This window comes from Pocillopora verrucosa, chromosome 12 (assembly GCF_036669915.1).
Source record: "Pocillopora verrucosa isolate sample1 chromosome 12, ASM3666991v2, whole genome shotgun sequence".
NCBI lineage: Eukaryota > Metazoa > Cnidaria > Anthozoa > Scleractinia > Pocilloporidae > Pocillopora > Pocillopora verrucosa.
In genome coordinates, this window is record NC_089323.1 from 4,296,935 (window position 1) to 4,310,673 (window position 13,739).

General features: G+C 38.7%; 2 protein-coding genes across 4 annotated transcripts in view; one reads left to right on the plus strand and one right to left on the minus strand.

The window, feature by feature from the left end:
* The window catches only part of LOC131793486 (glycine dehydrogenase (decarboxylating), mitochondrial), a 202,057-nt gene that overhangs the window by 174,931 nt on the left and 13,387 nt on the right, over window positions 1-13,739 (minus strand). The window contains exons 19-28 of one of the 2 annotated variants that reach the window (XM_059110899.2): window positions 13,003-13,082; window positions 12,367-12,436; window positions 11,812-11,924; window positions 11,277-11,460; window positions 10,972-11,047; window positions 10,659-10,751; window positions 10,176-10,283; window positions 9,492-9,556; window positions 9,227-9,307; window positions 8,113-8,778 (exon numbers count right to left, since the gene is read on the minus strand). In XM_059110899.2, the coding sequence (XP_058966882.2) occupies window positions 8,644-8,778; window positions 9,227-9,307; window positions 9,492-9,556; window positions 10,176-10,283; window positions 10,659-10,751; window positions 10,972-11,047; window positions 11,277-11,460; window positions 11,812-11,924; window positions 12,367-12,436; window positions 13,003-13,082 (1,005 nt within the window). In that variant the 3' untranslated portion in view covers window positions 8,113-8,643. Of the gene's footprint in view, window positions 1-8,112; window positions 8,779-9,226; window positions 9,308-9,491; window positions 9,557-10,175; window positions 10,284-10,656; window positions 10,752-10,971; window positions 11,048-11,276; window positions 11,461-11,811; window positions 11,925-12,366; window positions 12,437-13,002; window positions 13,083-13,739 lie in introns of those variants that run through there. The other variant, XM_066159012.1, reaches the window with a different exon arrangement.
* LOC131780735 (uncharacterized) lies at window positions 3,884-7,315 on the plus strand. 2 transcript variants are annotated; one of them, XM_066159014.1, is made up of 3 exons: window positions 3,884-4,302; window positions 4,960-5,452; window positions 6,493-7,315. In XM_066159014.1, exons 1-3 carry the CDS (start codon window positions 4,053-4,055, stop codon window positions 6,797-6,799), a joined length of 1,050 nt encoding a protein of 349 aa, XP_066015111.1. In that variant the 5' UTR covers window positions 3,884-4,052; the 3' UTR covers window positions 6,800-7,315. The 2 variants fall into 2 exon arrangements, with proteins under 2 accessions (XP_066015111.1, XP_066015110.1); XM_066159013.1 differs by having other exon boundaries at window positions 3,893-4,302; window positions 4,960-5,448; window positions 6,489-7,315.

A 13,739-nucleotide genomic window follows, 5' to 3' on the forward strand; every position in this document is an offset into this window, starting at 1 on the left:
TCACCTTTCTTGATCAATTATCTTGTATAAAGAGCTAAAAAATGTAAGTTTATTTGGTCAAGTGACCGCCTAGAGCAAGAACTGCGTGACAGGTGTTGTTGAGAGAAACTTGTCACAGTCAAAGATTTTTTTGATGATTTTCAGAGATGAAATAATGGGTGATAAAGGGTACTTAAGATTAGTGTTGTAGCTTTCTGGCAACGGAAGATATTTGACATCAAAGTTGTCAAATATTTGGATGAATCGAAAAGTCTAAAAACACAGTTGTATATTTGCCTCTGTTGACTGACAAGCCGTAAACCAAATTGACTGATACTTGCAGCGGACATTGACTAAGGATCTGTGCAAACTCTCAGAGTAATTGGTTAAATACCATCGCATAGAGAGCTTCATACATTTTACCTATTTTGAAGCGATTTCCTAGGTGAAAACCAAGAAAAACCGGGGAGGTGGTCTATCTTCCCCCGGAAAAAAACCAAAACAGAAACCAGTTTGTCTTTTGGAGTTTTGGGGTAGACCCTTTAAACTGGCAAAGTTTCATTGAAATCAGTGAGATAGTATGTAGCACGACTGCCCGGTGCTCTCGTGGACACGCTCTTAAACGTTGTCTTCACAACGGGGAAGGCAGCAACCGCTCGACTGTGAAGTCTGTCCCACACATCTGCAGTGACTACATGCTGAGTGTGTGGGGCATTCTGTAGATGATTGAAGACAACATATCAAACTCTTTCCCCAGTGCGACGAACATTTGTTTTTCTCGGTTCCAGGTGTACGCAATCACTAACCCCACGTAATGCGCATGCTCTCCGTTACGAATTTTCAAAATGGCGGGCAGGCCAAAGAGGGAAATAAAAAAAAACAAAGCGATTTTGCAATTAATACTCAATATACACCGTCGTTAGAAAGGCGAACCCACGGAGGAAAGATACAAAACTGTATGATATTGAGATCGATATGATATTAAATCGATACCGAGGGCCCGTTTCCAACTTGCTAAGAAGTGCATTTAGTTACCTTCCGCCACGATTACTAGCTTTCTTGACAGCTTTCTGAAGACAGTGTAGGCGCAAGAATTTGTACTATCATTTTTTGTTAGTGTTGGTGTTTCATAGTTTCGTGTTAGGTGTTTATTTTCTCGTCTTCCATTAGTGTCCTTTGTCAGTTATCAGTTTTGTACTTGTTATATTTATTTGCATATCGTATATATATTGGTTGCGCGTAATTTATTTGGTTAGTTGTCTAGTTTGTGAAAATTACCGTTACATATCTAGCTCTGGGTTTCATGTTTTCGTCTTTGGTTTGGTCACATTCGTCTTGTAAGTATCCTTGTTTATTTCGCTTTGTCGTTTTCCAGTACTTTCACTCATACGATGTAAGTTATTTTATGCTCATTCGCGTGTTTGTAATTTTGTCATTTTCAGTTACCGTATTCAACAATGTGTCAAGTTTGTTCTAGTAAAGTTTGAGATACGAGTGATTAGCGTTTGCGGCTATAGACAGAATACTTTCTTTCTGAAGACTTCTGATATGCTGCTGTTGATTATTACACCTCGTATATCTGATTGCTCAAACACTTTGTTTACGATTGTTGAAAGGAACGACTCGTGGTTCTCCGTCTTCGTCTTTACATTGCTTTGAAATAGTATAGATTAGTAAGCTGAAACGAAAAATTAATAAGGGAAGTTTACGAAAAAACCAGCAAACAAGCTTAAAAAAGGTATTTATTTAGACTTCATAATTCAACGAACTTCACAAATCTTACTTGTTTATCTTGTAAATAAACGATGGCGGATTAATTCCCAAAGCGCTTTCTGAGTTTCCCGATCCCTCTCCTACTGCTTTCACGCAAACAAAACAGGAAAAAAATCAAAAGGAGGAAGATACAGCTGTTTTGAAACGCCATTTGACGAGGGTAAATCTGCTTTTTGTTCGACACTTTACATATCGAAACAAAGGAAATTTGTTCCTCTTTTTGATTCTGGCGGTATATTTTTGATTTGGGCCTGCGTAAAAGAGATATCGCCCGAGACCCTTCGCTCGGTCGTATTTTGATCAAAAACGCCTTGTTAATTTCACGCAACCGCTCGGAGAAAAGGTAAAAATGACGAGGGAAAAACTTTACCTTCAAGTTAGAAAATTAGCAAAATAGAAAGCCACAGTATTATAGTTTAATATTTCAGAGGTACATTGAGTGCTTTTTCCGTAGAGAATCCGCACGATGGTAAAACATTCGAAAATTACTCTCGATTTGAGTGGGGTGTTGAAGTGGGCGTGGTCACTACATTGATGTTAAGACTATTTGTACTCCATGAGTTTGATATGATTATATGAATCGTTCTTCAAAGGAGCATCTTAACGAAAGAACCTGTCCATGTAACGAACGAAAATTGTTGAAAGGCGAGTACCGTACTATGTCGTTGTATGATTCATATCAAAGTTGTTAATCCTCCCTGGGATAAGTAAGAAAATATTCAGTTGGTCATGCTTGGCTCATTTCTTTTTATTGCTCGGGTTGGGTTGTTCAAAGCTGGGTTAAGATAACCCAGGTAGGTGGGAAATCTGATTTTATATCAAAAAAGCTTAAAAATAAATTCAGTACAACTTGATGATTGGATGCTCTAAAAAGAATAAAGAAAATTAAACCAAAAAAGGCTTTGGAACATAAGAATAAAGAACCTGGATTAAAATTAACCCTGGGTTAACGCTATCGCCTCTCGAACAACTGAGCAAAATGCTATCATATGACACTTAGGGGAGATCTTCTATTCTGTGACAAAAAACAGGTTCTTAACTGTGTCGACGCGAGTGCTTCATTCTGTGAGACCTACATTTCGTGTTGTGTAACCATTCTAGTAGTAAATTATGCATCGTTTCCGGAAGGATTCCCGGAATCAACCGTTCACGGTACCTTTGCATATCTGAGAAGGTTCGGTAACATCACTTCCTTCAGCGCTTGTAAAGAAAGACGTCTTTACAAAAATAGCTCGAAGAAGCGTCCGACTTATCCTGCGATGAAGCTTTTGAGGAAGTAAACAAGTACATTAAGGGTGTCTACGACATTCTCAAAGAGGAGGCAAATAAGGTTCACGAGAAAAGGGATGCGTACGATGAGGTGGTGAAGAATAGACTTTTTTTTTTCTACATGGCCAGATTGGTGTGTCTTACATGTGCAATGATTGGAAATTAGTCTTCCGGGCTCGCATGGGACTCTATCGGTTTATTTCAGATCTAATTTTAGAGAATGTTCCCTCTCGTGACCAGTTTGGTACAGCTGTGAGACCGCTGGACCGTGAAACTGGCGGATAGTCGGGGGTTAATTCGAGACCCAGACCGGACCATAGCTAGGGTCGTTAACAGTCAAAAGAATAGCGCTGACCGTTCGTAATTTTCTGTGCATGGAACATAAATTTTAGGCGACAAGAGATGGGATTTTTGTACACCAGGTACGTCCTGCCCGAGGCCGATCTCTACCAATGTGACATGAATAAATAACCCTCAAAGAAAATGCTCCTCATGGGAGTGATCATATGTTATGAAAATTACCTAGCTTTGCATTAGTATATTTCATAGTCCTAAATGCATACCTTTGCCGCAGATTCACCGGAGCAAATTTACAAATTTGCCATGTGTTATCAGCAAAATTTCATTTACCCTTCATCATTCTTATTCATTAGTGGTTCATAAGCATATTTTATGTGTTTTTAAACTTACAAAATAACATTTTTAATATCCTTAAATTTAAGAAAGTTTGTTGCGTTTATTTCTGGTGAGACTATCTTATTTAAGTTTTCTCCCGTATCCCATTCAAACCTTACGGCAATTTTATATCTGTATTATCGCAGTGTCGCGTGATTTTTCTTAACGTGACGTGACTGATGACATATAAGCCGAGTTGTCAAAAATAGCTGAAATTAAGAATCACTCATTGTGAATAGTAATTCAAGAACCAACGGATCAGATAGCTGAGGAACTAAGGCAGAACAGCGTGAGGCAAACTTAACTCGATTCTTCCGAGCGCGTTTTCAATACAACTTAACTTTGCTGCGAGAGAGATGTCTTCAACGCAAAAGACTGTAGATGCAGAGGATTCACCCAGTGATGGAGCCTTCAAGGAACTTCACAAGCACATCAATGACGTCTATGACATTCTGAAGCACGAGACGAACAAGCTTCGCAAGGAGAAGGAAGCTTTTGACGAGGTGGCGAAGAAGCTGGAACATGTTCACTTCTCAAAGATGTTGAAACTGAATGTTGGCGGCCATATGTTCACGACAAGTCTAGAGACCATGACTAAAGATCCAGGTAATTTGACCGTTACTTAGAATATTACAAAGTGATACGAAATGAACGTCGACAGGTCAGGAAAGTTTTAGTGATCTTTGTGAAGACGTATTCCGAGAACATGGTTTTTAAAACTACGAAAGCCAAATGTTGGTGGTTCTATTGTTTGGTAGCCGGAAATATAAACAGTAAGGAGGTAACGATGTACTAAAGAAGAGAAATGAAGAATGAAGAACAACTACCAGCCCGACAAATTTTACATGAAATGAGAACCGTGACGGAAGCTGAAACTTACACTTTCAAAAGGTTTGGCTCGAGAATTCACTCATGCGCAAACGAACGATTTAGTCTTCCGCTTGCTCCTAAATTAATAGAGGAAACTAGTTGCGGTGCACTTGCCATGTATGGAATTGACTGAATAAATTCCACAAAGGAAGTTGCCGGTGTTCGATTATTTGGTGAGCAGGCAAACGCTAAAGGGGCAAATATAAACAGACCGAATATTTTATGATTCGTGACGGAGGTGACACTTCAACTTTTAAAGGGTTTGGCTCAAGGAATCACTCATTCACTCGCAAATTAACGACTCAACTAGAAGTGGTTCACTAAACAGTGTACAAGCACGTATTTGACATAAGCTGATTTCTTGGCGAAATATGTTTTTGCTCCTTATTGCAGGTTCCATGTTACACGCCATGTTTTCAAGCAGATTTGAAACAAAACCTGGTGAGGATGGATCTTACTTTATTGATCGAGACGGAACCCACTTCCGTTACATCCTGAATTATCTGCGCACGGGGGAGCTCATCGTCCCTAATGACGAGATCATTCGCAGAGAACTGCTGGCAGAGGCCAAATTTTATCAGGTCGAAGGAATGATAAACGAGCTGGAACCAACGCCATCAGCAGATCCAATCCCTATAGCTGTAGTTCAACCGTTCAAGGATTCAGTGATTCTCTCGTCCAGTCAGGGGCAGACTTTGATGAATTGGTTGAAGAATACACCGGGCTTTTCCAACAGCGATGAGCTTTTGTTGTACCGAGCTTCCAGAAATGGTTGGCATTCTTCCAACTTTCACTCCTGTTGTGATCACAAAGGACCAACAGTTACAGTGATCAAGAGTGGAAATAACATATTTGGAGGATATACTGAGCAAAGTTGGCATAGTAAGTTCTAAACACTGATCTAGTTCTCTCCTTATATCTTTTCTCAAATTCTTGTCAGAAAATTACGACAAGTAAACTCAAATAATTAATGCAAACAGAGTATTAGAAAAGGCATAAATGTCCCCCAATATTTGAGTGCACAGAGGAAATTTATTAACTTGTTACAAATTCCCACCTTGAGGATTTGAAGCACATCAAAATTTTGACAACAAATGCAATCAACAGTTAGATTCCATTTTAATTTGTCATTGTTCGGTCAAAGAGGACATCAAAATGAGTAAAGAACAGGAAAGAGCGAATGAGCTATTGTGTTTCTGAATCAAGCACTAAGTTTGACGTCATATTACGCAACACAGGCACTTGCTAAAACATCTTCAACGCTGTTTCGAGTGTGACTAATGTTTGCGTGTCGCGGCTCACGCCTTTTGAGTCGCGGCTTTCCAAAGGTTGCAATTCATTAAAAATTGTCGTGACGCGCTACCATAAGTAAAACACCATTGTTTCCAGGGGACTCTCCTTTCTCCGGCCTTAGAAATTGACAGACCCTAGCGTTCATCAAAAAAGAATATAACTTCAAAAATAGTGTCAATTCCTTGTGAGGCGTCTATGTTTCTTAAAGTATTGTTGTCTTAAGTATTTACAAAAATTAGGATCTTTCGCTTTAGGAAACGGAAAGTAAGGGACCTTGGGAATGTGATAAACGAAATCGAGTTCAAAAGAAGTGCTTGTAAGGGTTCGTCAAAATTCCAAAGTTATTTCGGAAAATTGTTTCAAATTTGAGCATCTGGCTGGAGAAAAAAAAAAATACACAATTGTGTGGTGACGTCCTCTCATATGACCGTGCTCTTTGAGACTTTAAGCTACCATCATTCGCACAACGAGTACATTTAGCTCATTGCACAACACCATTCCTTACCCAACACTGAGGCTCCACTCAAAGAAAGTGGTGACCAGAAATTGGATAGCAGAGCAAAAAAAAATTAACATTGTCAGATTGTGTAGGTATTAACTTTAACTGGTTGGCTTGTTCTTTTGTTTAGGTAGTGGATCATACCAAAGAGCACAAAACTCGTTTCTGTTCAGTCTTGTCAACCCGAGTGGTCTGTCACCAACAAAGATGCCTTTGAAGAGTGGACAAGGAGGATATGCTGTGTATTGTAGCAGTAGCTATGGACCAGTATTTGGAGGTGGAAATTGTTATGATCTTTGTGTTATCAGCGGAGCAAACTCCAACAACTGCTCTCCATGTTTGAATAACGCTTACCAATGTCCATCAGGACAAAATGCTTACACGTTTTTAACAGGAGGTAAGACATTCACTGTGAGTGAAATGGAAGTTTATAGGCTATAGACGTAAAACGAGCTTTTCCTCGACTGAACCGAGAACAGCTTGTAAACTGCCTCTCGTTCATTTTATTTTACAAGTTATAGTTGCACGAATACTGTTGACCTGAGAAACAGAAAAATCAAGACCGTAGAAAAAATAGTAATGGAAAAGATCGTAATGTGTGTTCGTTTAGTTTGATGAGTTGCTGAGTTTTGGAAATAATTTTTAAAATCTGATTATTGAGATCTTTCCTCTGTCTATAACGTAGATGATGGTACGCAAATATACATGTTTGCACTTTTGATCACAAACAAATGTTTGTTGAACTTAGGTGTTAAACCATAGATATCAATCAATGAAATAAAATCAATAATCATAAAAACAAACAAAACAAAACAAAAACATCAAACAGAGATTCTTTCCCATACTTTTTTTTTTGTTATAGCCTGGTTCTACTTCCCTTTCTCAAAAGCCACGACACTTTGTATCCACCACAGGTGACTTTTTCGACCATAATGCTACAATATTAGAACGGTATATGACAAGGTAGGGGGGGTTGGGAGGAAGCTATTCTTATATTCTCTCAAACGAAAACAGTCGAAATGATGCTCTCTAAACCTGTTGCAAAGCAATCTAGCAGGACATTGTCAGCGAATAGTTCCATTGCACAACGACGAGCATTTTGCGCCGTCACTTTGTGTTTTCAAGAAAAACATGGCGGTCACCGTGGTGAATTGCGAGATTCTGTCAAGTTGGTTAGTTTTGATTTACAAAACTGAAATAAAGGTGTGAATTGGTCACCGTCAAGAGAATCTTAGGATAATCTTCGGAGTATTAGTCCTTCGCCAAGGGAAAAAAAATAATGAGGCAGTTAGCATGCCTTTAACATGACGGCGAGTGGTGGTGCAAAGTTTAGCCGTTGTTTAACAAAACCGCCTCCTAAACAATCCTCAATTTAGCTGAACTTTTTATATAAACATTTATTATTGTGAACAGTGTCAAGAGGCTAAAAGCTAACAGTAGAAGGACATTTACTTAATTAAATCAACCCTCTCATAACGAAAGCCCGAGACTTTTATTCCCCAAACGCTTTCAAACCTAGAGGACTGCAGATTCTTTACACAGCGACGTCAAAAGACCAACACGTCACGTACCTGGTGACCGTGCTGACAAAAAAAAAAACAAAAATTACTGCGCCAGAAGTAAAGAAAGCGATGTCCTAAGAGTCGCCGCAAAGATCTAGTGACTTAAGTTCCGCGAAGATTTGTTCTTGGAAATTTAGCATGAGTTTTTCAATTTTGAAATTTTTGTCTTAATCTTCTCCATTATCAACCATCCTTGTTCCCCAATAACAGTTTATTTTTACCACTTCCATGCGTTCTACCCTTGCAAACTAGTCTTTTGAGCTTTCCTTTGATTTAACGTTAACTTTGAAAGTTGCAAAAATAACTGAGTATTGTGACGTAGCTCCCTTCTGTTCTGAAAATTAAAGCTTCTCATCTTGGTGAAAATTCAGCTAGAAAGCTTGGACTCAAAGGCTTTCTTCTATGAAAAGAATCTTATGATCTTCTACGGAGTAAAACTTCGTGAGAGTACATATGTGTTTGCTAGGTGAGGAGTTCGTATTGATTTCCGTTCAAGGTATCGTTCTGATATCGCAAACATTTAGCATGTCCAGGTTTGTGCCATTGATAAATCTGGAAAACTACTTAAATTCTCTGTGTATTTCGTCGACTTTTGTCAAATTGTTCGTTCTCTTGAAGACGCCAAAACCAGATGTTCCCAAGTACATACCGACAAGCACAATATCCCACGGGTTTCATGGAAGCGCGCAAAGGATGGCACCTCTATATTGTTCAGTAACATTCTTAAGCAAAAGACTTGGTTTTTTCATAATCGTAACTCTCAAGAGGTGGGCACGAACACACCAGATGTTGGTCGCCATATCTGTCGTCCACTCGTGAACACGTTGGCCAGAATTTTGCAGTTCCCTTTAACCAGGGCTGGCGAAACAACCACACGAAACGTCAGTATGAGTTACAAACTTTCCGAAGGTGATGGAAATGGAAAGGGTAACCCTTTTGCTGCCCCTTCCCTCCAAACCTCCAGAAAATCTTACACTCAGGGTAAAAGAGTATACTTCTATCAAATTTTACAACAGACCTCTTAATAGCCTTCTGTTCATTCAAGAGAGAAACGGTGAGAAACATTTCGCTTGACCTCAGTATTACGGTAGGTTTTTGTTCTACTCTAACAATTTTCGTGGAAGCAAAGATGTAAGATGATTGACGGCGGGTCAAGATTGCTTAACAGCTGTCTGTGCACGAAATTACTAAGGTGAGAAGTGCTGCGGCACAGAGAAGCGTGACAAGTCACGGAGCACAAGTGAAGCAACACAAATGCTGCGTGACACAAAAGTAAAGTTTTAACAATTAAACATTCTGTACTCACAGCGGGGAAGGCAGCAACTTCTCGACTGTAAGGTCTGTCCCATAATTCTGCAGTGACTACATCCTGGGTGTGTGGGGCATTCTGTAGATGATTGAAGACAAGATTATATGAATCGTTCTTCAGAGGAGCGTCGTAACGAAAGAACTTGTCCATGTAACGAACGAAAATTGTTGAAAGGCAAGTCCAGAAATAGTTTACAGTAGTTCCGCTCTCTTTCGATGAGGAGTAAGTGCAATTATTTCAAATGATTTAATACAAAATGTACCTTTATTGGGTTATTTACTTTATCCATTAGGCCTTCTTCTATAAAACGGATTTCTTCGCGGATCACTACAGAAACAACAAAATTCGCTATTATTATCCCAAACAATTCAAATAAACAATGAAATAACGAATAAAGAAAACGAGAGAAAAAGATAAAAGGGGGAAAGAAAGCAAGTGAGAAAAGTAACACGACTAAAGTCATCTTTTATTTTTTATTTATAAATTTATTTATTTTTATTATTCATTTATATTTTTTTGGTTAGGAAACTACTATATCACAAAATATAAAGCTACCATTTTGGCCGAGACGGTGCTGTGTTGGATTGATAATTGGCAAAAAAAAAGCAAGGGAATGAAGAGAAGGAAGTAAAATAAACCTTTCATCCTTTTTCACTCCTCCTCTCCACACACCTCGAAGCCCACATTTATTGAAAGTAGCGAAATGGGAAACTATCGCTTTCTTGTAATGTAAACTTGCCTCCCCAAATCAGACGTCTTGAGGCAAGCGAGGAGGAAAACAGTGATAAAGGAAAGCAAAACGGTCCATATTTCTACTTAAAGTAACCTCGTCTTCTGAGAATTTTTTTGTCTGACGAGCAGACACTTTGAATGAGATAATTAATGATAAAACAGCGCTCTCAAAAAATTCATACTACCACTTAAAGAATGAATAGAATTTACTTACTTATAAGTGAATCGCATAGTCTGTCCAACTCAGCTTTGCTTTCGCTCTCTGTGGGCTCGATCATCAGGGCAGTGCTCACTGGCCACGACACAGTGGGCGCATGAAAACCTAAAATTGCAAAATTGAACGTTATCATCTCCATTTAAAAGAACAGTTTTAACACTGTTCCGTAAAATAAAATGATAATCCCACTTGACCAACCCCTGTCTGCCCAAACACCTAAGCGACCGATCCCAACGCTCTCAGAAGATTCTTTGTTGTTATGGCACCGATTACATATTTTTCCTCGCTTGGCACTTGTTACATATTTTCACGCTTTCCAACCGTTACTCGTTTTCCCGCGCTTTTTTATTAGAACCCCGCAACAGGCAACATGCTTCCCGGCAATATCGGTTCTAGTTACATGTTATCTTGTGTTTTGAGCCGTGAAAGATGGTTTCATTTTGCATTTGGTTCATCCAAACAGTCGTTACATTTCCTTACCATAATCCTGAAGTCTCTTAGCAATGTCGATTGCTTCAATACCAAATTTCTTGAAATCTTTGGCGTCAACAATAAACTCATGGGCACAATAACCTGGTAGAAAGAAAAAAGATAAAAACGTCAAGAAACGGTTGATATTCAAACAAACACTTTTTGGACACTTCTGTTAGGTAGACATACACTAAACTCTATTCCAATTGAAAGTACGCCTTCATGAAGTGACACATCTATTCAGCAACATTTTTTCCATTTCCGAGAGAGTTCACTAAATAGAAGATCCACAATCACTTTTTCAAATCCACAGCGACATTACCGTCTTTTCCGATGAACAGAACATCATAGTGATCCTTCAGTCTGGCAGCCATGTAGTTTGCGTTCAAAATAGCAATCTATAAAGTAAAAAAAAAAAAGCAAAAAGATCACAAAATGATAATCTGTGAAGAGGAAACTGTCATGCTATCCTAGTTGGAGTTGTTACATACAACTATGCTACAAGAAAACTGTTCTAACCGAATACCGTACTGTTTACACGTAGATGGCTCCATTCTGAGGAAATATCTAAATCAAAACTTGAAATGTTCTGAATAACATATAAAAGAAGGAAAGAATGATTCTAACCTTAGTTGCATGTACGAGACCCTTGGGGCCCATAAGTTTGATGTACGACCAGGAAATGGGTAAAATAGCACTGGACCCATATGGAGCTGCTGAAATGACCCCAAATGGATGGGTACGTTCACCTCTGGAACTCTGAGGTGCAACCACGGGATGGGACGGCAAGAATGGAATGAGGTGCTTTTTCCTGTGGGGGCATTAAACAAACAGTTAAAACTTGTTAAAAGTCGAAAGTGACATTAATCCGCTCTAATATCTTTAGAATAGTTTGTTGTTGACTCATCAACGTCTTCCTCATTATCTAGTGCATTTTTTGTTGATCTTCAATTCACAGATGAGCAAACTACAACAATCAACATGATCCTTTTTATAAAGTATGTTTTGTCCAGGCACTATACGGAGAGCTAGTTACTGCCATTAAAAAAAAAAGTCCGGAAGTCTTGATTCCATTTGTTTAGTAAAGAACTAAAGAAGAGTGACATCATCGATTTTCAATTACACCAAGTCAAACCATGCCAAGAGTGAACTGTATACTTACACTCCGATAGGCCCCATACCAGGTCCCCCGCCCCCGTGAGGAATACAGAAGGTTTTGTGGAGATTTGTGTGCATAACATCGGCGCCATAATCCGCTGGTCGACAAAGTCCAACCTGTTACAAAAAATAAGTAATTATTAGAAGGTAATTTCAAACACAAAAATGCTCAGAACAAAAAAAAAGAAAGGTCTATCACGATATTGCAAAGATCTCGCTTCAATCGACCCAAATCACTGTCGTGACTTGTTTCTGTTCTCTAGGCGATGTTCATGTATCTTTGTTTCATTCTTTTGACCCATTGTTACTCTCGTTTTTGTGTCTAAGGCCTTCGTGAACGTAACAGGGAATGATTTAATCCAGTGATCTCGGCTGAGAAAACGTAATCAATAAAGGATTTGTTATGAAGCCAAGATTGGGCTTCAAGCTCTTAATCGTGAAAGAAAGTCGGGCCAGATGGACCTATGCTGAGTGGCCAATCGGAACTAAGAGTTTGTTCCATCTTTTGTGCACGCGATGCCACCCGTACCATACCAAGTGAACATAAATATAAACAAACCTGAGCATTCAAGTTAGCGCCATCGAGATAGACTTGTCCTCCATGTTCATGTACCAAGTCACAAATGTCCCTATCACATTCAAAACAACTGAGTTATTACTAATAAGGTTCGTCTTTTTATTCAAACTTATTTCCGAATTTTGTCGCGGTTGACGAAAATTAGTTAACCTCCTCGCTTCAAGAATTTGACAGGGTTATGAATGGGCGAAATAAGAAAAAATAGCCTAACCAGAGGTAAACAACTGACATACAAACATAACTTAGGAAAATGTCGCTTTTTATGCCTGATGGGGCAATACGAGGTGAAAAAGGGTGACGGAGGGGACAGGGGTGGAGTGGCGTGCTAGACGAGCAGCTCTAAAGCAATTGTGTCTAGAAGAGTTGTTTGAAATATCACTTTTTGTAGGCATCACGCCCTCCGTTGTCTACTGTGCTACCCCTCCCTTCTCCTTTACCAGGTCAACTCTTAAACTTAGTCAATAAGGAGAAGATGTAGAAAATAAATAACTGAGGGCAAACTTCAACAGGTTGCTCACTCCCAACCTAGTTTACCCAATTCCACACCAACAGTTTGCCTCGCTAGCCAAAACCAACACTTCAAAAGTTTATATGAATATGAAAATTGTTGGCGCCTACCTGATTCCTTCTTCAAAGACTCCGTTAGTGGAAGGATATGTTACCATGATGGCGGCCAAATTTTTGCTGTGCTTCTCAACCTGACAAGACATTATTAGAGTCAGTGTTATTCATTGGCATTAAAAATGGTTAACTACAGACCATATTATCATTGCTCTATTCTGTTATTATACATCGTTGATATCCTCTTATGTAATATTAAACACTTCTGCATAAGCCCCTTTTTTATGCAAGTAATGATTCGACTACAATTAATATTTTATTTATTCATTATGTAAAGAAGCCAAGGAAATATACCGATTTCATAAGTCAAGACTTACGGGTACATTTTGCGAGGAAAAACAACTTTTCTATCGGGATTTGACTTGTCCAATTTGGGCTCTTGAAAAGCCAATTTCATTTTCCGGGAAGTTTGCCCGAAAGCCTCGTTCTCGTGTGCTAGACCCAGTTTTTCTGGCTCAAGTCCAATCACTTCGAATGTTGAAACGCCGCCAGCAACTAGCTTTCATTGAAACCCTTGGAAAAGTTTTGCAAATTAATAAGGAGTGTACGTTTAATATAATAATTAATAATAATAATAATTTATTAGTTGTGTAGCCCTATTTACATGTACAGATCAATAGTGCTTTACACTGAATAAAAATTAAAAACCTTATATATCTAAATAAAAATTTACAATAGTAATGGTAGCTAAAAATACATAAGAATAAATTATTTTAATGTAATATATCTGAGTT